Source organism: Molossus molossus, unplaced genomic scaffold (assembly GCF_014108415.1).
Source record: "Molossus molossus isolate mMolMol1 unplaced genomic scaffold, mMolMol1.p scaffold_m16_p_3, whole genome shotgun sequence".
Taxonomy (NCBI): domain Eukaryota; kingdom Metazoa; phylum Chordata; class Mammalia; order Chiroptera; family Molossidae; genus Molossus; species Molossus molossus.
In genome coordinates, this window is record NW_023425366.1 from 33,954,743 (window position 1) to 33,982,622 (window position 27,880).

Below are 27,880 nucleotides of genomic sequence, written 5' to 3' on the forward strand. Positions count from 1 at the left end.
AGTTAGATCTCTGACAACCTTGGATAGTTCCCCGAGTGGCCAAGGCTGCTGGAAGGAAGTTTGGTGGTCAGCAAAGCAGTGAAATACAATTGGCAACCTTCAAGTTGAGCCAGATCATGCCAGTTTCTAGTTATCTCCCTGGTTGCTTCTGGAGACCATTTTAATCTACTGGATTTCTGCCAGGACTATGGGTTCCTAAGGCTCATCTGTATCTCACTGCAAACTGCTGTTGTGCTATCTGTGGTACCTGAAATATTAAAATTGTTAAAACAGATTAAATATTTGAAACAGAAGCGTAGCCCACAATGACTGGATTCTTGAGGCAGTGTGTCAGGTATGCATGATTTTATTTAAAATGTGTCCAGTAAGATTTTCCACTTGGGGTGAACATTTTTCCTCTTCCCGCATATGATTATAAACAGTATTTCTTCATTTCATGGAGTTTCTTAGAGAGTTCTAAGTAACTTAACAGAAGAGAGAAATGAAACTGTGGGGAGATTAAATAACAGGAAGTTTATATCACAGCGGGGTGCTCACGCATCCCAACCTGGGGGACACACAAGTGACTACAGGGTGAAGAATTAAACCCGGTCATGCAAATCGTCATATGATCACTTGGTATCCTTTGGCAGTTCCGGCATTCCCTGTCACTAGCACACATGATAAAATGAGTCAGATCTGACTTCAGTGAGTGAAAAATTGTCTTTTGTTTTTGGTGGTGGGTTGACCAGCAGAGAGAAGACACAGAACTCGCTGTCGGAGGAGCATCTTAGGATATCGGAAGAGACGGTCCGTATGTCCCCACGCTTTGCTCTGAGCCCCAGGGAGCACATGCCTGGCGTCTGCAGGGTTGTGTGCCCACTGTGGCCACAGCAGCCCTGACTCTCATCTAAGGGCGCTGGTTTCTCTGTGGACACCACCCCATCAGCATAGAGAGCACATCTGAACCAAGAGGGCAGTTGTTTGAAATCACTAGAACCTGGCAATATTAGATTTTTGTTTTCATGAGCCAAAGGTCATAGCACAAATGAGGTCTACATGTTGTCACAGGGGGCCACAGAAAGACACGTCTTTAAGTGATGTTGCCCTGCCAGGGAGAGGAACAGAGACAGAGAGCACAGCAAACATGTACCAGCGGTGCAGGGCGCTCCTATGGAATATGAACAGCGCCACTGACGCGGAAATGGGTCAAGCAGCGGGCGTTGAGTTTCCTGCCTGCTCTTTGGAGCTGCTGTTATGGAAAGAAGCTAAGGGCAATGTGACCGGGGTGGAGGGGCAGGTGGGCTGGGAAATGTCACCATCTCAACATTTGTTCTAAAGTGACTTAGAGATGATCATTCATTTATGATCGAAACTTAATCCCGAACAGCTTTAGCTCCCTCTTTCTCTCTGTAAACACATCTGTTCATAAATAACTTAAATGTCTCCTTGGCATTCAGGATTCAGTTCCGCTGGAGTAAAAAAGGATGGAGGATGCTCAGCGTCGAGGAGGAGATGGCGGTGTCTGTGTGTGTGGAGAGGCCGCTTAAGCGTCTGACGTGCGTCGAAAACATCAGCCATCAGAGACGGGCGGGGTGACCCAGCCGTACTTTTCATGCGTCTTCACCAAACTCTTAAAGGTGGCTTCCGCTTCCTTGCGACTGAAGGACTTTTTTGACTTGCCGGCTTTCCTACAGATCCGCCCCTGTGTGAGAGGGAAAAGAAAACAGGTTAGAACCGTGGTAGGAATCCCATGTCTCACCACCTTTGTTAAAACAGGCGAAGTTGTGGTCACTTCTTAGGTCTGAATAGGTGTGGGGTAAGAGAGGTGGGGCACTGCAGCTTTGGCACCAGACGGATGGAGAGGTCCGGGGCCTGGCAGGCATCTAGGGGAGAGGAGAGCACAAGAGCTGCTGCCTTCCTCCACACGCTCCTGCATGACACGGGAAAGCATCCTCAGCCCGTTCCCGAGAGGGCGGGCAGGCTTAATCAGAGCATCGATGCAGAACCCAGCCTGCCGTCCCCAAGACAGGTATCATTCTAACTTCCTTCTCTCTCACCAAAGCGTTCTTTTAATGATAATACTCCCAACATTCTTTTAATGATAACTTTTCATTCCTCTTCAGTAACAGTGGAGAGTTCTATAATTATATGTAGAATAAATACATGAGCATATTTATATATTCACACACACACATTTTAAAAATCTGACTTTTTAAATTCAAGCTCAGGAGCACTCAGTGAATTTCTTCCTGGGCATTATGTCCCTGGGGAGCTGCTGTAGCCATTTTCACTGGGAGGTCTATCCTCAAGTCCCAAGTGAGGGGGTAAAGGCGCGGGACCAGTGATTCCTCACACAAACTTGGGAGATGAGTGGGGGCCCAGGGAGAGGTCTGCACCCCACCTACGGTGACCAGGTGCGCTCTGGTCCGAAGATGGAGCATTTGGGTCGGCAGTAGACAAGAGGTCAGGTTCATCTTAGTATGCACACATAAGGCTCCAGAACAGAGAGAAGGAAGCAGAAGACACTGCTAGAGTGACCGTGTCTCAGGTCATCAGCACACTTCCAGAGAGCCCTATGAAATGGGGTTTATTTGGCCTCAGATGGAACAAGCAGAGTGAAGACAGAGAGGAGTCTGGGCAGTGCTGGATCCTCAATCAGACAGAGTTTTTGTCACTCGCATTATTCCAGCCCCAGTCATTCTTCATCATGCCTCTTGATGGCAGATCAACAGAAACTCGCTCAGCCTCCTGGGCACGTTTCCTTGACTTGACTTCCCTCAGCTCCTCCTGGAAGACCTGCTGGCCTTTCTCAGTCTCTCATGGGTGTGTTTTTTGCTGAGGTAGAAAAACCCTTGAACATTGAGTTTCCTCCGCCAGCAAGTGCATGAGTACTACCTCCTAACATTCTCCTGTTGTTTATAAACTTATACTAAGAATTCTCTCTGGATGGGCCCTCTGCCCATTTTATATATATATTTATATATATGTTTTATTTTTCTTCTTTTTTATTGATTTCAGAGAGAGAGAATGGGAGAGGAAAAGAAAGAGAAACATCAACGAGAGAGAAGATCGATTAGCCGCCTCCTGCATGCCCCCCACTGGGGATTGGGCCCACAACCTGGGCATGTGCCCTGACTGGGAATCGAACCAGCTACCTCTTAGTGCATGGGTCAATGCTCAATCACTGAGACACACCACCCGGATGTAATATATATATATGTGTGTGTGTGGGTGTGTTTTAATAACACACCTGCGGGCAAGCGTCATCTGTGTCTAATGGTGACCTGAATCAGAGCCAGGCCTCGCTGGACCCCATCACAGACCTGCTCCCTTAGAGAGGCACTGAGGGCAGCAACCACCCCGGTTCTGTGTGGTGGGTGAGGTCCAGCCAGTCTCAGCTGTCTCTGATAACCCACTCATGACTCAGGTGGGAAGGGCTGTCCTGGCCTCCTCTTCCACGGGGAAAACAGCAGCCGATCATTAGAAACTAGGAGTGGAAGAGTGTCAAACACACTTAAACTCAGTGCTGTGGTTCCTCTCAACAGTGGACCAGTGAGGAGTCCGAAATCCAGAGTTACAGTTGTCCTCTGATTCCCATCCCGGACACCCCTGGAGGAACCTGTCCATCTGCTGACGGAGGCAGCACCCCCTTTCCTAATTTGCTGCTTGGTTTGCATCAGGTGAGCTGCTGAAAGGGTGAAGGAAGACTGGAAGAGAAAAAAGGACATCGCCACTTCCTGGCTTCCAGAAATGTCCCCACCTCTCACCAGGACACGACTCCTAGTTCCAGGTTTATAACTTCCTCTGTTGCTTATGTGGTGTAGTTATATTTGATAAAAGGGGACCACCAAAAGCTAATACATTTATAATCATCATCATGGGCTGAGATCAAAGTCCAAAGTTACTTCATTAAACATATACAAATGCAATTGTGTAGGAATGTTGGCATCAATTTCTTCACGAGTAAGAGAAAATATTAAGGGCTATGTTTTTTTTTTTTTTTTTTTTTTTTTTGGCATAACATAAAAATTCTAATTACCTCTATGAACTTTTTCTATAATAGTGAAAACGTATGGTGTGATTTGAGAATTCTGAACTGAAAGCAGCCAAATACAGGTTCATGATAATCTGGGAACATGCTGTTGCTTTTGGCATGAACATATACGATGCCTATTCTTTGTGAAAGTCCCAATTGTTACCAAAAAACAACAGACAAAACCCCAATGAACAGACCACTCTTTGTGGCCTTTTCTTCCCGGGAAGAATTATGAACACAAAGCTCCAGTGCCCAGTCCACTCAGCAACCAGGAGACAGAGCCTGCGGTCAGCTAGTCGGAGGCTCCACGCCCTCACTGCACTCAGCTGCTGTTTCCTGCACTCCACTTTACAGCTAATAGATGACCTTTTCATAGATGGCCTGCCCTCTGCTGATTGGCTACTTAGGTAATCCCCAGTGAAACACTGAACCTGAAAACGACCACTTACATTTCCTGGCTCTGCCAGGGGGCTGAGCCTTTTGCTGAAGTGTCCTTGAGGTGCCCACTGCACCAGGAAGGGGAGGATCGCTCCATCCATCCCGGCCCCTGACGTCCCACGGCCGTGCTGCTGTTGAACTGGTCCCCATTCTTCCTTCCAGGGCTGAATCAGAGCCAGGCCTCACTGGGCCACATCACAAACCTCCTGGAGTCTGGCATTAAGGCATCCTGCAGTCTAACTCCCCTGACTCTATATTTCCCTCTGTAAAGTGGGCACAAGATGTGCTGCACAGTGTCACTATGACTGTCAGATAAGGCACTGAATTTAGAAATACTTTGAGAATTTTAAAGTATATATACTTCATTAGAACTATTTTTCTTATTCTCTAACATACATATTTCTCCATTGTCTATTTCCATTGAACCAATAGTCAAAGTGTCTATTCTGGGCATTTTTGTTAGAATAACTCTTATTTCTTCTAACATGCCTACTTGTATTTAATGCTGAAAGACCTGGACGTGACAACTTACTCAATCCACTGTGATCACGCTGTTGTCATTAGGAGGTTAGATAAGTAAACATCCTCCTGAGCCACAGACTGTGAACGTAGAATTATGAATGTAGGATTTTGCCCCAAGAACCTGAAACATCTCACCATAATATGGATGCAGAACAGTGCTAATACAGCTTTCTGGGGCTGCTTCTGTTAAGCAAAACCATTAGTTGGTGCTTTGGTTTGACTTTTTTGGGGGCCAATCAGAATAGTCAACATGAACACATTCCTACAGAGCTAATAAGTTTCCTCAAATTCAGGTCCTCAGGTCAGCCACTGATCTTACAGGATTTTCTTTACTCCAACATGCATATTGAGTTGAGTTTCAGTATGGCTTTGTCACTTCTGTATTTCTCCCATCCATCCATCCATCCATCCATCCATCCATCCATCCATCCATCCATCCATCCATCCATCCTGTGAGGTGCTTAGCAGACAAGGTGATCCAGGCCCCTGCTCTTGAGGGCTTAGAGTCCATTATGGGGAGATAATTGGGTGTGTTGCAGCTTCTGAGACAGAAGGTGTAGATCAGAGTTGCTCAGCCTCCGTACTATCTATGTCATGGGCTGGAGGATTCTTTGTTGTGGGTGAGGAGGCGGGTTGTCTTATGTAAGATGCTTAGGAGCACTCCTGCCCTCCACCCCCTAGATGCTAGCAGCACTCCTTGAGTTACAACAGCCCAATTGTCTCCAGACATTGCTAAGTGTCCCCTTAGAAGTAAAATCACCCCTGAATGAGAACCATTGGTATACGGAATAAAGATGGCCCAGAGCAAGGAGGAGTCAGTTTACTCTCTGTTTGTTTAGCAAATAATTGCTACAAGTCTTCCCCGTTAGGCACTGTGCTGGGACCTCAGGAATGTCCAAGGTGGAAATAATTCTGGTCCTCATACAGCTCAGCGGGGGTGGGGTGGGGGAGGGTAGAAAAGTGTACTGTGGGGGAAAGAAAAAGAAAAAAGGTGGGGAGAGGGGTACTGTCAGTTGTCTGTGTATCCAGAAGGTTTCTAAGTCTAATGACACTTCAACTGAGCCTTAAAGTATGGGTGGGTAGGCGTTTACCAGTTCATGGTGGTGCAGATAAGGGGTCCTGAAGCAGAGGCTGAAATAGCCAGCTATATTTAGAGAACGATGGGCAGACACTTGGTAAAAGCTAGGGCACAGAGTGTGTGTGTGTGTGTGTGTGTGTGTGTGTGTGTGTGTGTATGTGTGTGTGTTGGGGTAGGGGTACAGAATTCAACAGACCTGGCTTCAAATCTCTGCTCCAACAGTTCCTGGCAGTGTGACCCTGGGCAAATTACTTAACCTCTCTGAATCTCAATTTCCTCATCTGTAAAATAAGCATAATAATAGTATTATATGACACTGGATTTTTAGAAAGATTTAATGTTAAAGCATAGATATGCTTGGCACAGTGCCAGGAACAGGGTGACCACAATAAATGGTGCATTTTATTTTTTAAACTATCAGAGGGTCTTCTCCATTGGCAAAGTTAGTTTTGTGTGTCCTCTTGAAAAAAGACACACAAAATTTTCTTTCTTTGTTGTGAATATTATGACTTGGTTTATTGGGTCGCAAAAATATCATTAGGCAAATCCAATATTTAGAATTGATGTGGCTAATTTCTCAGCCTTTTTAGTAATGTCTGTCTATTTTAGCAAGTTGACACAAATACATTTATTCTATATTTCTCCCTTGATTAGATTTTCTTCTTACTTTTTTTCTTTGCAAACATACCTTCACAGCATTTTGGTGTTTCATTTACCTATGAACTACAGGCTTCTGCTCCTTTAAACAAAGAATTTCCAGACAGCTCATGTAAAGTTCTGAAGTTCTTTCACTCGTTTCCTGGGCTGAATTACAGAGTAGTTATTTGTTTTCAAAGTCTTGGAAAGTGTAATTGTTAGTCTAATAGCACTCAAGAACCCTAACCCCCCACAACGTGGGTTTCAAACACTCTGTTCAGGCAGGGGAGACTTCCTGGAGGCGGCTGTTTTAGAGCTGGACTCAAAGGACAGTGGGATAATCCAGCCAGTTGTGGGAAGCCAAGAGGAGCTCTGGGAATTTGTGTCTAGGTGCTCCTGGGAGGAGAGGGTGGAGGCAGGAATGGGAGGTACATTAGTTCCTGGGGCTGTCAGAACAAAGTGTCATACATGGGTGGCTTCAAACAACAGAAATGTATATTCTCCTGGCTCTGGAGGCCAGAACAGGAGGCTCTAGAGGAGAATCTGTTCCATGCTACCCCCTAGCTTCTGGTAGTTTGTTAACAATTGTCAGTGTCCCTTGCCTTGTAGACATGTCACCCTGATCTCTGTCTTCATTTTCCCATGGCCTTCTCCCTGTATGTTTCTCTGTCTCTGCATCAAATTTCCCTTTTCTTACCAGGACACCAGTCATCCCAGGATGGCTTCATCTTAACTTTATATCTGCAATGATCCCAAATAAAGGCACATACACAGGCGGGGGTGGGGGAGGGCTAAGACTGCAATATATCCTTTTGGGGGACACAACCATACCTCTACAAGAGGTATGGTTGATATCAAGGCTTTCAACCCCATCTTCAGCATCTGGACCTCTCCTGGGGGTGGCAGAGCATCGAGTCAGGTTGTCTTTTGGGATGGGTCTCTTGGGAGGTGGGTGGCCATCAGGTTGGGGTGTTAGCAAGTTAGGTTATTGTCACAGTGCAGAGAAGACGGGCGAAGGCCTGGCCTGCAGCAGAGGCAGCGTGGGTGGACAGAAAGGGCCTGAGTCCTTGGAGGTGATGTCGGCAGGGCTTGGGAGGAATGTCTCTGAGGGGAAGGAGGACTGAGGCATACAGGTTTCTGACTTGGAAGAAAACAGGATAAAAGACTGAGCCCTTTTGGGTGGGCTGAGCTTGGACAGTGTATTATAAACCGAGGTTCATAGGCAAGAGGCCCTTGGAAACAGCGCTTGGAGTGCTCTCATCATGGGAGGTGGACACGGCTGAGGGTCCACAAGAGAGAGGCAAGGGGCCAGGTCTCCACGCTGCCCACCACCTACAGGAGCAAGTCACCCTCCCTGTGCCTTGGTCTCCACATCTGAATCATGCACCCATGGACATCTGTGGTGTGGGGTGAGCCTTTGGAGAGGATAAATCACTGGCCTGGTGTGCAGGGTGGCAAGCGGGCACAGTGGTGGTGTGTCCAATGACACAGGACACCTTGCAGGTGACACTGCCTTAAGGGACGCTCCAGAAAGGGGACTGGGGAGCACGTGGAGGGGGATCAGGCAAGAAGAGAAGCAGAAAGCCATGGGTGCAGAGGCGGGCCAGGCGAGGGGGAGTCAGAGAGGGTAAAGTAGGGTGCCAGGTAAGTGCCCCAAAAGCACTGGTGCCAGGCCTTAGGAGGGAATAGTCGTCTCAGAAGTGTGATGCTGGCTTGATTTATAATAAGATCAGAACTTTATAAACTCTTCTCGACTTTATTTTTTTTTAAAGCAATCTCTGCACATTAAAGAAAAATCTGGTTCTTTGGAAAAGTGCAGCTTAATAATAGAAATGTCCCAAGACAGCAACTTGTACTTCCCACAGATTTATTTAGTGCCTGCCATCCAACAGACCTCATGCACATTGCTGGAGACACCCGGTGACACCAGGTGAGCGAGATGCACAGGGCTTGGCCAGGGACCTGGTGGGTGGTGGCAGTGGGTGAATGAATGACTGAATGAATGAGTGCAACTGGCCACTTTCCAGCTGCCTCCGCTGGCAGGGCCACAGCCCAGCTCTCCTGTGGCAATGACTCTCATCAGGGCAAAGATTAATGCCCAAGATACAAAGCCACTTCACTGAAGAAGAAATGTTGCCTTAGTGGAACAGACTAGAGTTTTCCATTGAGAAATATTATGTAACCACAGACTCTCTATTAAAGTCTCTAAAATATTTTCTCAAGTATTAGGTAATAAACATCTTCAGATACTTGCTCTTAAATTTGTGAAAACTCTCAGGACGACAAAGCCAGCATCAGTTTTGTAAAAACCTGGATACTATTCAATGTTATCATTAAAACCCCTCAAGCCACTGGCAGCATCAAAGGCACGGTTTGCGGCTATTTTGGATGCTTGCAAAACATAAGCATCTCTTCCCTCTACATTTTAAAGAAAGTTCTAGCAATTATCAATTCTGTTTTGAGATACAGTGAATTTTCTTGGAAGAAGCAAACAGAGAACAAGGAACTTTTTGCTAAAAAATCTAAATATCAGTAATCATTTCAAAAATATTTTTTTGGAGATTCCACTAATACTTCTACCTGTGCTCAAGCAGCCAGGTCCCAGCGGGTTTCATTAGCTCCACCGGAGCTCAGTAAGTGGCAGCCAGACCTCCTATCAAAGACCTCACGGTGGCCCTGCCTAGTGCTTGCTGTGCGCCGGGATGGGCTTGAACACATTCGTTAAAACCTCCCTGTGATCCTACCAAGTGGGCTCTGCTATCATCAATCTTGATTTGTGGATGAAGAAACAGACACAGAGAGCTCAATGACACGTTCAAGGTCACACAGGACTCCAGCGCAGGACTAGAGCCATGCTCTGAACCCAAGGCCCAGCTGGCTCTCAGAATCATGGAGACGGGTCACAGAATTCAGAGAAGAAAAATGAGATACTGACCATTCACTCCACAAATGCTGCCTGCCCTGGTTTTACTCCCTGGATGAAGTTTGAGTGGCAGTCACTGAACCCCCTCTGGCCCTCCGTACCTTCTTTTCAACATGGAGCTCCTGGCCTCCATCCCATATTCACCACAGAGCTTGTTTAAGCCCTGAGCTGACAGGGCACTAAATCTGCCTCCACCCCAAGAGCCTGGTCTTCCTGCCCCAGGTGTGCGGACACCCCTTGACTCCAGTTCCTGTGTGACCGGAGTAGGTGTGCTTCCCTCCTGAGATGCTCACAGTCCCTGTCCCCGCAGATGACGGGCATTCTGTGGTTTCCTTTCTGCTAGACACACAACGCAAAGGAAACTGCTTCTGACAGGCCAAGCCAGGACACCGTGTTCCATTTTCACAGCTAAAGCACTTCTTTGGTGCAAAACAGCCACTCCCTCCCTGCTTTCTACGGGCTAGCTGCCTCTGCGTGGGGTTTGGAAAAGCCCTCCCTGTGCCTCTGCTAGCAGGGACTTCGTGAGTTTGACAGGAAAATCCCAAACAGGGTTGCTCTGGGAAAACTACACCAAGAAGTAACAGAAGGTTTTCACAGAGAAACAAGGTGACGTGGGCATTGTGTTTGCACCCTCAAGGCGGTTTCCAGTTTCAGGAGGCACGTCTGTCTGCACGGTGTACGGTGACATTTCACAGCTCCACTGTCTTCCCCAGGCAGCGTGACTTGTGATGACAAAGCAAGTTGCCACCACAACACAGTTAACACGGGAACTTGAAAATGTGAAAGAAAACTCTACAACATCGAATCCATAAAGCTGAAGAGATTTTGGAATCACTGCAAATCTTAAGATATATTTTCTGGAAAAAAATCTAAATGTAAAAATGTTATGATTTGGGCCCAAATTCTCTAAAATTATATTACTTTTAAGAAGCGTCTGTTTTGCAACAAAAACACAGCAATAACAAAGACTCTATGTGGATTATTTACTTTATCATTTTTTTGATTCTTAATAATAGAGCAAAGCTCATAAGGATGTGAAATTCCATTGCTGGCCACCGGCGATGCCCCACTCCTGCCTGTCATGTTTTAGTAGGACAGGTCTGAGGAGAGTTCAAGGTCTGTCTTCAGCTTGGTCTTCCTTCTTGAAGTGTTAGGTAAAGATGGACTTATGAGGACATGGGTGAAGCCTCCGAGAACAGCCCTGAGCACTGTTTGTCTCCAAAGAAGCACACGGTTGAGGCCATCAGTCCACTCCATCTTTGGCTCACATATGCCCTGGCGGAGACTCTGGTTTCTCACCATCAGCCTCCACCTCACTCCCCATGTCAGTCCCTTCCTGCCAGTTGCTTCCGCCAGGCCAACCATTGCTGCTTCTGCACGGAGGCTGTCAGGATAAAACTCAGCACCTTTCCCCCCAAAGAGTTTCTCCTTCACCTCCTTATCTGAACATTTCTGCTTCTTGTATCACTTTCATAAACACTGTCATGAGTTTGGGGGCTGATCTGGCACACCTGAGGCATGCTGTGTGTGACTTTCATCCCCCACCCCACCCAGGGTTTCTGCTTCATGGGACCATCCCATAATGACTCACTGGGGCCCTGCGCAAGCTTCTCACTGCAGCAGTGCCAGGGCCTATTCCCAACGGTGTCTGCAAATGAGAAGCACCCCCACCTTGTGGGAAAACAGGCCTTCTATGTGCTGAAAACTTTGAATAACAAACACCTTGTAGTAAACTTGACAGTGCCTGCTACATTTGCTGAGAACCCACTTCCAGTTGTTAGTGTACCAGCTGCTAATGAGGTGCTACTGAGGTGCCAGGGTGGTAGATGCTGGGGGAGGCATCACTCTGCACAGACACCTCAGCTCCCTCACCTCCCTCACTTCAGGCCATTAGACTGCACTTGCTGGGAAGACCAGGAGTGTGATCACAACAGCACCCCTCTCCCCTGGAGACTTCTAGACATCCACACCTGAGCAGGTGCCACCCCGACTTCCACGTTTTGGGCCGTTTCAGGGGTGTGATGGCTTATCCTAGCTCAGCCAATCCCAGTGCGCTTTACTTTAAAAATTAAATGTATCATAAAACAGCTTTCTGGAGGGTCAGCACCCATAACAGGGACTGCTCAGGAACACCAGCTCATGTCTGCCCCGTGGGCATGTATCACAGCTCATCAGCATTTCACATCCAAGGCTGGAGTTACTGTTCCCCCCATCACACTCCTGTCTCCTCTGGCTGCCCCTTGCTTCCACTCTTCCATCACCCCCCCCCACCCCTCCCCTCCCCGCTCCTAGACTGACTGGTTTCTTGTTAAATCAAGAGCACTGAGCATGGAGAGTCCACCTGGCCATGTGCCATGAATAACTGGAAAAAGGGGAGGGTTCCAAACACTGCAGGGCTACACACCGTCATCCCCCTCCCAAATCTGCTAGAGTCACAGGTGATGGTTCCAGTGTAGATGGAACCCAGTACATGCCTTTTCTGTTTGCAAGACAATGCAGTCAAGATATAGCATCAAATAGCTTACTTGGCATTGAGAAGCAAGGGGGTGGGGGAGTTTCTGGCAAAGGTGGTGTTCTGTTACCATAAAATAGTCTTATGATTGTAATCAAGAAAAGAAGTTGGTTCTAAATTCAAATTTCTAGTCTCTTGACTGAAAAGCTTAGAACTGAGGGACTGATTTTGATTGACCTAATAAAAATTAAAAAGTGATTTTCTATAAGCAACTGGGATGGCTATTATTACTTTCAGGTCATTACTTTGGGGATACTCAGACTTCAACTCTATTATTTGTAGAAGGGTGTTCCTACAGAACATTTTCTTTTTGACTGAGTAAGAATTATAATAAACAGAGGAACAAATTCAGTCAGTGACTTTTATAAACTTTGCTGGGACTCTTCAAACGATACGTACTTTACAACACAATACAGGTAAAGTCTGTCCCAGTCACTGTCCCAAGGGCTTTACACGTGTAAGCATGCTCAGTCCTCGTCAGGGAGGGACTGCCGTAACCTTGCTCCTGATGAGGAAACTGAGGCGCAGCATTAAAGGGCCCTCATTCATGCAGCTGGTAGGTAGTGGAGCTGGAATCTGACCCACAAAGTTGGATTCTGGAGTCCCTGCTCATAACTGTTCTGCTACACTAGAAAAAGTAACAAAAAATGATGAAAGTGTAAATACTGAGGGGCCCACCATCATGGCCCACACCAAAATGTGCCTAGATTATTAATATCAAAGCGCTGTTTTTAAAAAAATCCTCACCTGACACCCTGGCCGGTTTGGCTCAGTGGTTGAGCATCGGCCTGTGGACCAGAGAGTCCCGGGTTCGGTTCCCGCTAGGGGCATGTACCACAAAAATAAAAAAATAAAAAATCCTCACCTGAGGATATTTTTCCATATATCTTCAGATAGTGTGGGGGGGGGGGGAGGGAGGAGAGAAAGAAACATTAATGTGAGAGAGACACATTGATTGGCTGCCTCCCACACAACCCTGACCAGGGCTGGGGACCAAATCGAAACAAAGGTACGTGCCCTTGACCAGAATCGAACCTGCGACTCTTTGGTCCGCAGGCCAATGCTCTAACCACTGAGCAGAACTGGCCAGGGCTGGAAGCAAATTTTAATTCTATTTAAATACTAGATTTTTTTTTAATCCTCACCCGAGGAAATTTTTGCATTTATCTTCAGATAGAGCAGGAGGGAGAGAGGGAGGAAGAGAGAGAGAAACATTGATGTAAGAAAGACACATCGACTGGCTGCCACCCACACAACCCCAACCAGGGCTGGGGACAAACTGCAACCGAGGTACGTACCCTTAGCGGGAACCAAACCCAGGTCCCTCTGGTCCATGGGCCGACACTAACCGCTGAGCCAAACGGGCCAGGGCAATACTAAATAGATTTTTAAGCAATATATCCAACTGTGGCAGTTCCTTATTTATATGAGACTACCAGTTCATTTCCTAGACCCACCCCTTTCTGCCCCCTCATACCCAGTTAAGACACATATTTGATTCATTTCATCATTTCCCCATATTAATTTTCCTCTTTTGTACAGGCTTTGAACTTTGAGGCCGGAGGAAGAAGTCTTCCCCCCCTTCAACTTCCTCCATGATGATACTGACTTGATGGGAGGGTCTTATCTTTAATCAAAGCACATGCGAGTGCTGAGAACGGCAGCCACAGATCCCGCAAGGACATGTGTGTCACACATCCCTATTGTGAATGAGCGTGTTAAAGCACCAGTGCAGGCATTACAATGGGGATGGATTGCCAGGTTCACTTCTGCTCTACCTGTGGTTATTTGGCTTTACAACGCTGTGTAAAGGAAGCCTGTCATATGCTTGATCATCATCCTCACAGAGCTCGCTATTGTTTCTACATCTCCTTCAAATCACCTTTCTCATTTGCATCTCACTCCTTGGTGTGGCAGACAGAGCAACTACCATCTTCCCTTACACGGAACTGGAAATTGATGCTGGTGGGTGGGGATTATGGTCACTCCGACAGGAGATGTTGGAGTTAGGATTTGAACTGGAACACAATCACATTCCTAACCAGTCCTTTCACAATATCCAAGACACTGAGCAGCAGCTTTCTAGATGCTTCCAAACTCCACAAATATTGGGAATTTTTAGAGTGGGACCAAAATGAACATCTAATTTATATATTATTTGCTACATAATCTCAATATCAAGACTGCAAAATGGCAAGTCCATTCCTTTATTAAAACCAGATTGGATAACTAGTCAATATAACAATACATAATAACAGTTAATATAGCCCAGAAAATTAATTTAGCTACAGACAGCCAAATGGTTCCTCTATAAAGACACAGCCTTAAAGGAAAAACAAATTCTAGAGATACATTTGGACACATAATGCAACTAAACAGCATGCTTTGCTGATATACAACTTTATTTAAATGACAAACTTGATATTAAGCCTAATTATTAAATTTGAATGCAAATAGATTCAAGATATATAAAATGTAATAAAAATTAAGTGAAGCAATTACTATAAATAAGATTTCTGATTAAACAATATCATATATCAAACATTGCTAAGAATTCCAGAGTTCAAATTTCTGGGAAAATGAGAATGCTTAATTGGCTATCAGCTGCTATGCTACTATACATAAAGGAAATTATATTTTAATTTTGGGTACTTCACTTTAACCACAGATATTGGCTGGATCTACTCTATACGGCAAGTTCAGGTCAGCTATGGTCATTTAATTCCCACAGTCATCTATTTTTATGTTTGTGAATTTAGGGCATAGCATGAGATGAACAAAAACACTTTTTATTATGTGTCCTGATGAAAACTCAGGGCCACTGCACCTTCACTCATTATCTTGGGCACTCAAATCCTTATCTCAAGCATCGAACAACCACATACCCAGCACCCAGTGGGTGCTCAAGCCTCCTGAGGAATGAATGACAAATCTTGTAGAATTAGTGATACTGATATGAAGTATCCTTCATGTTCCAGACAGAATTCCAAAGAAAAGGTAGTACACATGTCACCAACTCCCAAAACATGTCCCATATGGTATTTTATACAGGTTAGCTCATCTACTCCTCACCCAGGAGGTGGCCACAACACTCGCTGCAATTTTGCAAATGATCAAGTAAAGAAATGGCACTGCCCCTTAATAGCCCAAGCTTATCCCGGAATTAGAGTTGAAACCCTGTGATGCAAAATTTTGGGAAATCGTGCATTGTAGAACCTGTGTCTGAACATTCACAAGAAATACCAGCCTATTGTTGACTCTAAGACTTTTTAATGACTTTGCATAAGGCAGGATATCCCAGATTTATTTTACCATAGAATACCCTGTTCCCACCATACTGCCCTCGGCCTGCAGCTGCCATCAATCACAGCCTAAGAATGAGTGTCCTCTGCTGATGGTGGTGGTGGGGGAAGTAATCTCCATGAAGTCAAGATTACAGAGGTGGACAGTGCCTATTAGATCCCATGAGCTCAGGCCAACATCATTTTAGCCCTGCTGGCTAAAAGCTTCAACCAGTACTGAAATAACTTTCTTTAATAAGGTAAACATGTTCAGAAAACTGGAATTTCAAAGGAAAATCTTTCATTTTTACTGAAAACACCTCATGCAATGAGTTGTAAGTTTGCAGTCAATAACTGTGTGTAGGCCTATTGTGATGGGCACTAATTAGTTGTCAAGGGAGTTAAGGAGTAAATCATCAAAACAGCCTTTTCCCTAGTAATGAAAAAGTTAATTCTGGGTATATTTTGCAGTGACAGTTTAAATATCATAAGAACAATTGTACACATTAATTTTCTTGGCTTTGTTATTTTATATTTATCTTGGCTTACATTAAGATTCAAACATACAAAAATCAAGGTTACTCAATTTTCATATTAGAGGTGGCAAAAATAATAGTTTTATTCTAGCTTTGTTTTCCTGCCTCTCATGGTATTAACACTTTTTCTGTGCCATTAAGATGCAATATTCTGTTGATTTTATCATTTGTAAATGATAGGATTTCCTACACTGAAAGTTCTAAAGTTTCGTGCATTTAAAAAAAATCAGTTTTATTGAGGTCTGCTTTACATACAAAAAGCTAAGCATATTTCATGTGTGCAAATAGCTGTGGGTATTTTTGAGGAACTTGATGTGGTAGAAAGTGCTGGTGATCCAGACAGCCATGAGCTTCCTCACATATCCCACTTCCCTCCCAATCAGATGTGGCCCTGGGGCTGGTTCTGGCCAGTGGGCGGTGAGCAGAAGTGATGTGTTTGTTCTGAGTGGGGATATTTAGGACTTGATGTGCTCAATCATACCTTTAAAAAAATCCTCACCCAAGGATATTTTCCCATTGATTTTTAGATAGAGTGGAAGGGAGGGAGGGAGAGAGAGTGAGAAATATCGATGTGAGAGAGGCATAATTGGTTGTCTCTGTATGACCCCAATCAGAGCTGGGGATCAAACCTTCAACCCAGGTACGTGCCCTTGACTGGGAATGGAATCTGTGACCCTTTGGGCCACGGGCCAATGCTCCAACCACTGAGCCAAACCAGCCAGGGTGTGCTCACTGATTCTTATCTCTTGCTGCTGTGAACTTGGGGGCCACATCCTCCAGATGGAGAAGGGCAACAAACCGCATCAGACTGGGTCCAGGAAAGAAATGCTTCATAGTACAGTACTGAGTTTCCAGGGTATGCTCTGTTGTGGAATCTAGATCTCACTACTATGAGCAAAATTCTTGACAAATAACTGCAAAATTTACACAGAACATCAATGATCTACAAAAGCCAAGATAATTTTGAAAAGGACAAGCAAAGAGAGGGTCTTTCCCTGTTCAATGTTGGACAGACTAGGAGGCCATATTCCTAAAGACAGTTATGTATAATAATTGTACGGAAACAGGCAGATAGATGAGCGGAACTGGAGAGAATCGTACTTATATGCAACTTGCACAGGATAGAAATGACAAAAAATAAAAGGCAGCAGAAAAGGGCCAGGTGTTTCAGTAGCTGGGGCTGCGGAGACCTGTTCACCACATGGGAGAAATGAAGCTGGACTTCTACCTGACAGGAGGCCCAAAGAAAATAGATTAAACTTAGAATGCAAAAAGGGGGAGAAAAACGGAGCTTATCTTGTGATATAAGGGGGAGAAAATAATCTTTACATACAGTCTTCACTGTGAAAAGATGGATACGTGGAACTAGTTTAAAATTAGATGTTTTTTCAATGAGAGAGAGAGAGAGATTATATATTAGGAGGAAATATTTGTAATGTCTAAAACCCACTCAAGTTATTAATAAGAATTCCTGAAAATTGACAAGAAAAAGCCAACCAGAAAACCCTGAGAAAAGTAGGGAAAAGTAGGGAAATTGTATGGATAGGCTGTTCAAAGAAGACAGAATCTGAATAGCTGACAAGTATATGGGACGATGTTCACATTTACCAGAATCAAAATACTACACATTGGGACAGCATGATGATATCACTCAATACCTGTGGGGGGACAAAACGTGGGACAAGGGATTCATTCATGCTGAGGGGTTGTGTGGAGGTGTGTACAATGGCCGGGGAAGCTGTTCTGGAAACTTCTGGCAATACCCAGAAAAAGTCTAAATGCATAAGCCCTATGTCCTGGTGAGCTCACGTCTGGGCGCAAATGCACGTGTTCCTAAGAAGGCCAGTTTGAGAAGGCAGCTGCAATGCCCATGTGGCAGCAGGAGGCAGAGGAGCCCTGGGTCTTCCCTGGGGAGTGGGTGGGTACATGTGGCCACACTGTGGAACCAGCGTGAGTAACACAGTACAGGTGTGATGGCAACAAGTGAGACACATAAGAGCAACATCGATGGCTCGCCAAGCCGAGTTCTAGCTGAAACAACTGACTCAGAATGAAGCACAGAGGACAGTCCAATCCATGACAATTAAAAACACACATGTACCCAGACAACGCTCTGGCCCTAATTCTCTCTGCCGCTGAGGCAGAAAGAAGAAGTCACAATAAAAATGAGGGGTCAATTCACATATACCTACATAAATATATTATGTATACGTGAAAATTTGGTAGGTTTCCTATCTATCAATACTAGTTTAGAAAATGGAATGAAAATATGACCCCATTGACACTATTAACAAGCACTCTATGACCCTGGGGTGGGCAGCCTCTAACCTGACCCCAGGCTCCCCCTCCCTGGTGTTCAAGGTCCCCCCCTCCCCGCCCGTGCACTCCCCGCCCCTTTAGAGGGGGCAGGATCCATCACTTGCTTCTAATGAACAGAATATGGCAGAATCGATGGGATGTCGCTTCAGAGATTAAGCCACAAAAAGACATGGCTTCTGTTTGGGGCTCTGTCTCTCACTAGCTCCCTCCAAGGGAAGCCAGTTGTCATGCTATGAGCTGCCCCATGGAGAGGCCCAAGTGCAAGGAACTGGGCAGGCGTCCAGCCAACAGCCTCAGGAACCCAATGCTGCCACCCCCATGTGAGTGATCTTGGAAGCAGAGACCCCTTGTCAGGCCTTGAGATTCCTCAGCTGACCTTAACCTTAATCTTTAATCTGACTGTATTTGAAAATAGGCCTTTACAGAGGTAATTACGGTTCAAGTGGTCATTAGGGTGGGGCTCTAATCCTATTGGTTGGTGTTTTTATAGAAAGAGGAGATTAGGACACACACACACAGAGGAAAGGTCATGTGAGGACACAGGGAGAAAGAAGGTGGCCATCTGTAAGCCCAGGAGAGAGACCTCAGGAGGAACCACCATGCCCCACCTTGGTCTTAGGTTTCCAGACTCCAGAACTGTGAGAAATAAATGTCTGGTGTTTAAGCCACTCTGTGGCTCTGTGTTATGGCAGCCCCAGGAAACCAATACAGATGCTATGCCTCTATAAAATAAGACACAGGTATGTTGAAAAATAAGATATAAAAATGAGAAAAACTACATGATTATTTTAATTAGTATATAAAGAGGCATTTCACAAAGTTCAAACACCTAACTTTTTTTATGGTAAACTAGAAATAGGAGGAAGCTTTCTTGACCTGGTAAAGTTTGCCTCTATCTATATTATACTTCAAGAATAAACTTTTTTATTAGAATGTTCCCTATAAGCCAAGAATGCTTACTATTACTGATACTGTTTAACAAAGTACTTACAGTTATGAGTAATTCCAAGTATAAAAGAGAGATTAAAAAATATCTTTGTTATCAATGAATTGGGCAGGACCAATTGGAGTAGTTGGAGACACCTGAGGAGGTGTTTAGGTCATGCTGTTGACAGGAGTGTAACCTTTATAAAGAGTGACTTGACAATGTGTACCTGATCTATACAAGGAGTGTCCATGCCCTTGGATCCAATAACCTACTTCTGGTGGTTTCCTTCATGGTCAGACAGGCGCAAATGAGAAAACCTGATGTACAGGGTGGCCCTCAAAGGTTGTAAGAGGGAAGGACTGCTCCCAGGGCACCATCACATTGGGGGTGCTCGATGGTCATTTACAAGTGCGCTTGATGTCGTTCTGCTTACCAGAAAGAGGGCTACCGTGCACTGGTGAGAAAAATTGTACAAACTCCTCAGACCTTCACAGAGAGTATCATCCTGTTACTGTGAAAATGGTTTCACCAGTGTAGTTGTGTGTGTGTGTGTGTGTGTGTGTGTGTGTGTGTGTGTGTAGAGAAGCACTTGTTATCTCTGGCAGGTGGAACCATGGAGCTTTGCATTCTCTACCTCCTACATTTTGGTACTGCATAGATTTTGTACAATGAGCATGTACTTTCTATAATCAGAAAGAAATCTTACGAGTTTTACAAGGTAGACAGAATAACATACAACACTAAAATTTTGTGCATGATCATAAGATCTATGCTTTTTCAGAAGCTTTCATGAAATACTGAACCATGGATATTCATGAAAGAATCTAAAACCAAAATAAAGATGATGATAATGATGATGATAATGATAAAAGCCACATTATTGTATAACTGGCTCACTGCAGGTGCTGATTCGAATGGACCCACTGGAGACAGACAAAGGTGCATTACTAGAACTGCCCTCTGTGAGGACAGGCCTTACAGGGGGCCCACCTTTCATTTAGGGGATGAAGTCATCACACTCTATTCTATCTTCTAAGCACTGAGTGTTTGGACTCAGTGCTGGTGCTCAGAATCAGACCTGCAACTCGGTCCCTGACTGCAGCAGCTCACTTGTCACTTGCTGTGATTGCCAGAGACCAACACAGGGTCTTGCCTGAGTCTCTATCTTAATACGTCTCCTGTTTTCACTTTCATTGCAGAAGGTCTTCTGATTCCGACTCAATAATTATTGATAAGTCAAATAGAATTATAACAATTTACTTCTTTAATAAATCATTATCATCATGAGGGCAGAACAAAGTTGGTAGTAACAGAGAAAATCCATTTGTTATTTTTCATTTAATTGGCTTTTCGGGGGTTAAATGCATTTAGTGAGAGAAGAAACCGTATAGATCATTTTAATTATAATATTGTGAAAGTCAGGAATGTCATCCTGAAATTAAATGCAAACATCTAAATGTATCTATTTGAATAAGAAAATTATATAAATACTTTAAACACGTATATTTATTTTATGAAAAGCATTGGATTATATATATTAGTACCCAGTCTTATGACATTTTGTTACACTCTGGTATTTGTGAAGTTTGTAAAAAATCCTTCCACTCATGAAACATCTGGGAACAGTAGGCCTTGGCAATCAAGCGTGGAAAAGATGCCGAGTGTCATCTGCTCAGCATTTGTCTAGACACACAGAAATAACGTAATTGTGATGGAGGAGATGCAGGGCAGGCTCAGACAGTGTCGCTGCCCTCTGTTAGTGTTGGTGATAGAACCAAGTCCTTGCTCTACAGAGTTCAAGGTTCCAAGAAGACAGAAGACAGGAGGGAGGGTTTAAGATGGACTGCAGCCGAACAAAAGCTGGGAGGAGAGGGATGGCTGTGCTCACACATTATGTTAGGTTCCTCCAGGAACCATCAAGCAGGGCTGTGCTAGCTTGTTCTCAGGTCTAGGTAGCAGACTGGTGGAGCTATTTGAAGATATTTAAATGAATTCCTCTACTTTTGAGTAAAACAAGAATGCATACAAAATGCAAATACAAAATTGTTCTCAATAAATCTTGAGATGAATCTGATGTATCTATCACCCAAACTCTTGTTAAGTGCTTGTTTCAAATAGTTTGATCAATACAATTAAAAATAAGAATCATTTTCTGATATGATATAAATTACAAGCCTCCAGAACTGTGAGAAAATAAATTTCTTTTTAAAAAAAATATATTTTTATTGATTTTGAAGAGAAAGAAAAGGGGAGAGAGAGATAGAAACATCGGTGAGAGAGAAACATTGATTGGCTGCCTCCTGCATCCCCCCGACTGGGGATTGAACCCACAACCTGGGCATGTGCTCTGACCAAGAACTGAACCAGCACCATCCTGGTGCATGGGACAATGTTTAGCCAACTGAGCCACACCAGCCAGGTGAGAAAATAAATTTCTGTCATTTAAAGTACCCAGTCTGTATTACCTTGCTATTCCAGCAGCCTTCCAATAGTAGTACAGGCTACCAATAAGAAAAGCCGCAGCTGAATGGATAGAAAGAAGGAGAGGAGAGAGAGGGGATGAGAAAGACACACAGAGAGAGGGAGAGATAAAGAGATGTGTGGCCCTGGCCGGTTTGGCTCAGCGGTTAGAGCGTCGGCCTGCGGTCCAGAAAGAGATGTGTGGGTGAGGGAGGGATGGAGGGAGACTGAGAGGAGAACACATTAGCATAGAAACCTCCAACCAGGACAAGACCACAAAGAAACTAAAGAGATGTTTACAGACAAATTCTTTAAATAAAATTATTCACACTAAAATTACAAAGTAAGTGCCAAACTCTAACATGCTGATTGGTGACCTGGGCACAGGGAGCAGGGTCCCACACTCACTATGTCTTGAACTCTGAACACAAGCTTCCATCCAGTGTCTACCTCATTTATTTTCTGGCAAATAGTACAATGACATTTCCAGGGCACATGGTTAAAAACAAACTCATAGCACCAATCCTCACATTTACTAACATATGCTCAATAAATTCGGTGTTTAGATGAAAACAGAAAATTCAAATCACATGGAATGTACATGGTGCCAGAGGTGATGTTATTTTGGCACTCAGTGTCAACCAGACAATGCCTTTTTAACCCAGTGTCATTTTGTTGCTAAAAATGTCCACATTTTTGACACTGCAATTACAGTGCATTCAACACCTGTAATTTTTCTTTGATGATTCATGACCTTGTGGTACCTGAAAGTCATCAACTCAATTTCACTCTACAATAGCAGTGGAGTGCTTGCTTGGTGCAGGGCTGGGTTAGTCCCTGTGGGCTCCAAATGTCCATCTGCCTGGAGTCCCAACAAATTGCTCTTCCTGTGGGGATGTAATGGGGAATAAAAACTTTATACTACTGTTACTAACCATGAAGTGGAATTAGAATAAAATGTACTAACAAACTGATAAAAGGAACTCATATACTGATGGTTTCCTTATAAACATATTGAAGACATCAGTTGTTTTAGTTCCTGCTTGTACAAGAAATGGCCTTGATCACAACTTTGGTTGATGCAGATCACCCAGCTGCAGGAATTCAACTAGCACTGACCAGTTCCAGTGTGCTGACATTAAAGATACATATTGGGACCAGCAAGGACATTTCCTGCACATCCACAGCTCCTCCTCTTGATCTCTTTGTTCTGCTTCCCCTCGCCCTCTGTATAAAAAGCCCTGCCTGCACTGAGATGCTAAGATGGGCTTTGTGACAAGAGCCTCCCAGCTTCTCAGGTTACCGGCACATGAATAAACCTCTTTACCCTTTTCACTAGCACTTGTCTCACGAGTTTGGCTTTCATGGTGGCAGGCAGTGGAATCTTGGTTTTGGTTACAGGGAGTTATTCCTCCTGTGAGGAACATCTAGCCCAGCTGGGTGGGGAGACACAGCCTGGCTTCCAAGAAGAAGCACATGCCACAGCAAGCTGGAAGCAGCATGTTCTTGGGGTGTACAGGGAGCCTGGGCAGAGGAAGGAGCAGAGGCTACAAGAAAGATGTAACCTGGAGATGGTGGGTGATATTCCAACAGGGGACTTGGTCTTGGGGTGCTAAAGGGGCAGCTATAATCTTATCATGGCAACTCACTAAATCCTTACCAGAACACCAGGTGGATGGACTCTTGTTTCAGTTTGCAGAAGAGGAAGTGGGGAATAAAGAAAATGGGCACACCTGAAGCTAAGACACTGAGAGCTGATCTTCCTAGTCACAGTCAGAGTGTTTACCACCTTTTGTCTCTCTGCTGTCCAGGAACCAGAGGAAGGTGGGAAGGGAGTTCATGAGAAGACGGGGAGCAGAGGGGTTGATAAGGAGTAGAAAGAAGAATGGGGGTAGAGGAGATAACAGAGAGCAGAGGGGAGACTGGGGTACAGAAGGGTGAATGGGAGGCAGAGGGAAGGACAGAGGAGCAGAGGGGAGGAGAGAGGAGCAGAGGAAGGTGGGAAGGGAGTTCATGAGAAGACGGGGAGCAGAGGGGTTGATAAGGAGTAGAAAGAAGAATGGGGGTAGAGGAGATAACAGAGAGCAGAGGGGAGATTGGGGTACAGAAGGGTGAATGGGAGGCAGAGGGAAGGACAGAGGAGCAGAGGGGAGGAGAGGGGAACAGAGGTGAAGATAGGGAAACAGAAGGGAGGACTGAGGCTGAGAAGCATTACAGAGCACCCCACATATGCCCATTATATGGACAGTGCAGCATCTCCCATGGACTCCCCTGCTCACTTCCAGGACAGTGGAAGCAAGGTTGTGAGATAGCAACTTGGAGAGTTATATTTTGCTAATTTTCTGGGTTTTTTTTTTTGTTGTTGTTGTTACAAAATTAAAGTATTTACTGTTACGAAGACACAATTAAATTATTGTCTGCCCACTTCACCTTATCCAAGAAAACTAGAAAGGCAGTTATATTTAAAAAGTGCCTGACTCTGGTGAACTCCCCAACAGGTTGCACATGAGGATGACATTATTAATCCATCAGAGGTGAGAATTGTCATCAGGACACAGGATAGGTGGCCCTTCAGAACTCTGAATGCCTATGACTGCATCTGCTTAAAATGCCCAAAGCAGAAAACAGCCACACCCAAGTCAAAAGGAATTGCTATTTTCCAACCATCATCAAGGCATTTAAAATCTGACTAGGGGTTACCTGAAGCAGGTGTGTGTGTACTTGGTGCTGTGCGCCCACAGGTGAAGTCAGGGTAAAGGTGGCCTTTCCAGACCCACTTGCAAGATGGCATCAGCTCTGAGCCTCCCTGTTTGCTCTCTGACCTCATAACTCTTCCAGTCCAGCTCCAACTAAGAGGGCAGGCAGAAGTGGCCAGGATACTCACACATGCAACACTGAAACCAGCTACTTCTGACAAAGACCTTCAAAACTTGACAAACAAACAAACCAACAGGATGTGTGTGCTGAAAAGTTCCACTGGAAAGGACTGGGAGCTGTTTCCCAGTTTTTTCCACTGATAAGATGACTCACCACCTTGCCTTTGAAATTTTTGTCTCCTGTAGGATTTTAAATCTTCTGGAGCTTCCTTATTCCTATCGCAGAATTTAAAACCACGCTCTGTTGGGAAGATGATTTATTCTAAATGGCAAGGGAATGCCAAATGTTATCATGGCTCAACAAACACACGGAAATCTGGGTTTACAGGCAAATGTGTGCACTATGTCTACTTTTTCCAACTCTGCTTAATTATGTGATTCTACAAAAATTAAAAACCTTAGAATATTCTGGAACAAAAATTTCAGTTTAAAATCACAACACAAATGTGAAGCCTAATTGGGTTTTGAGGGATTTCAGATAAATGCCCAGCTTCTGGTCCCTTGTGGCCTGACCATGGTCCTAGGTCCATGGGGTGTGGAAGGAGGTATCAGCTACTCAGAAGACAACGTTTTCAGTCTATACCAGCACGAAAAAATGGAGGATGTTCCAGTCAAGGCCCTGCACTGAGGAAACACTATACTTCTCTTAATCTATTCAAGGGGCTCTTTCTTCTTCCTTCCAGTTATTTACCAAACCAGTATTCTCTCTCCAGACTTTCTCTAGAATCACTGTACTATAAATTTAACATGTGGTATATGTTCAAGACTCCCAAGAAATAAGTTTAAAGGATTTACTAACCCAACCTCAGAGTGAAACTTTCTAAAATTTTCTGAAGTACTTTAAAAAAATGTTACTTACCTGTCAATATTGTGACTTATTGACTTTGAAGATTAGCAGAAAGTAGTGAAATGAACAAGACTGGCAGGAGATAAGGAAAATGAGGATTGTATACAAGGTATCAATAGTCACTGTCATTATGTAGAGAAAAATAACATAAAATAGAAAATATCAAGTAGCAAATGATGGATGATTTACACATTCATATTTTCAAAAGGTAAGATTACTTCTGAAAAATTCCTATCACTCACTCAAACTATGTTTGACTTATAAGGCTAATTAATATCTCTGCATTATTCTTAAGATCAAGAAAATGACAAAATAGCAGTTTTTCACTCTATGTTTAGAAGCCAGAATGGTCAGAAGCATTTTCTTGTGGCCAAGATCTTGAAATGGACAGTTAACAGTAAACATTTTTAGGTATTACATCACAGACTCTAGAGATACAGGTGTAGGCTTCAATTAAATGTTTCAATGGCTTTGGTTGTTAAATAGCTTATAATCAAAGATTTAGAAACTTTGTTGGTCATGTCCTGAATGCCTGCCTATAAACCAAGTTCCAGGAAAAATGTTTACAAGGTATTCTTTGCTTGAGATAGTAGAAAAAATATAGCTAGTTAAGCACAAAGCAATGATAGCTTAAACAATAACAGAGATCACAAGATGTTTAGTCTCTGCCTTTTGCTTTAAAGATAACATCACTGATGTACAATCATGAGATGTTTTGCAGAATCTTGGTGCCTAGTTAGCTCACCGACCACAGTGATGAAGGCTCCAGACAAGATGATGTCAGTAACTCAATCAGACTAAGGAAAACCACTGAAGCTTACACAAGAGCTAACCAATCAGCATCACCTGCGAACCCTAAGCCCTAACCCTCAATCTTTGCCTTTAAAAACCCTTGATTAAAAACCATCAGGAATTTAGGTTTTAAGTGATAGCTTCCTGTTTTCCTGGCTTGGCACCCAGCCAACAAACTGCTTTCATTTCTCCACTGCAAATCTGCAAAACTCGGTGTTCAATGTTTGGCTCTGTTACCTGGAAGGTGGTTGTGCCCTCTTCAGTTTGGTAGCATTTTTAACATTTCCCTCAATGTTTTTGGGACAACTTAATTTAATGATACAGTATGGAAGTTTCCATTCAATCTGTGGGGACCGTCCACGAGGACTTTGGACAAGGCGTGCTCTGTCCTGAATGCAAGTTGAACGAGGGCCATCTCTTACTTCCCGAGTCCTGTGACATGCTTATTCTGCCCAGTCCTTCATGGTGGACTGTCTGCTCTCTACTTAATGGTCTCTCAAACTTGGATATTTGACAACTACTTGCTGACGCTACAACATGAAACAATATAGAGGGAAGAAGATCCCCTTGAAAATTCTCACTCAGCCCCTCATTCCTTTTGGAGAGATAATGGTCTGGTTCAATAATGTCACTGGTGGGTACTCGAGAAGCAGGCACTTGACTGAACCTCCTATGTGCAAGCCGCCTTGTTCCTCATGCCAGAATGCCTCCCTGTCTTGGGCCTCCAGAAAGCCCCGTATGTGCAAGTGCTTTGTGAAGGGTAAAGCTGAATGCAAGCTTTGTTCTGGGATGGGGCGTCTGACTTTTTCTCACTAGCCTGCCTCAATGCCAGGATCCTCACCCTTTCTCCACAGACTTAAACCTCTCAGGGCTGCCTGCTGGCTGTGACCTTTATACACTTCCTCCCACATTTGGGTTTTCAGTCCTGGGCCTTGGGTGTCTTTCCTGGTTGAGTGCTAACCAAGACCAAGTTCTGAACTCCCTGAGGGTCATCTGGCCACCGTGTCTGGGTGGGAACATCTATCCCCTTTCAACAAGTCTGAAAAGGTTAAATGATGGTCACCTGCTCTCGTGCAGTCTACTGGCCCCTCAGGGGCAATAAAATCAAGTGATGACTAACAGAGCCTGCAGGGCTTATCCTTTCCAACTAAGCCCACTGACTTATCAAATGGGAGAACCAGCAGCCTCAGAGACTCCAAATGGTGTGTGGTTGGCACCAAGGTGTGGCTTGAGGTCCTTTAGTGTCTCTTTTTGGATAGGGCTACTGAAATGATTTCAACCATCAGATTCAATGACAGCTAAGTAATTAGCTTGCAGGAGAGGAAAAGAGACACAAACAAATGTGAAAAACACTCTGAGCAATGCTGGGTAGATCTGTTTCTATTTGCTGAGTATGATGCTGAAACCATTACAAATCTAAGATGGTAGTTATAGCAACACCATCCAGGCCCATACACAGATTTAGATATTGTTATAGACCTCCTTCTACACAGACAATGACATCCCTTCTTAGAATGATCTGCACAGCAGGCTGAGAAACACTGGGAACAGGACTCTTCATGCCTCAGTGATCTCAGATACTTTATTTCAGATTTCAATATTGCTAAATTATGGGAAAATCATTGTGAATACAACAAAAATAGCATAAAGATCCCGGAGAATCAATGAGCTGTATACCATTCTCTCTCTTTGTGGGAATGCTGTTCTACCCATC

General features: G+C 44.3%; 1 protein-coding gene across 1 annotated transcript in view; it reads right to left on the reverse strand.

Moving 5' to 3' along the window:
* Positions 1–330: 330 nt before the first annotated feature.
* Positions 331–27,880, reverse strand: part of UBE2QL1 (ubiquitin conjugating enzyme E2 Q family like 1) — a 38,860-nt gene continuing 11,310 nt past the window's right edge. The window contains exon 2 of the mRNA XM_036280112.1: positions 331–1,684. Within this exon, the coding sequence (XP_036136005.1) occupies positions 1,553–1,684 (132 nt within the window). The 3' untranslated portion in view covers positions 331–1,552. The remainder of the gene's footprint in view (positions 1,685–27,880) is intronic.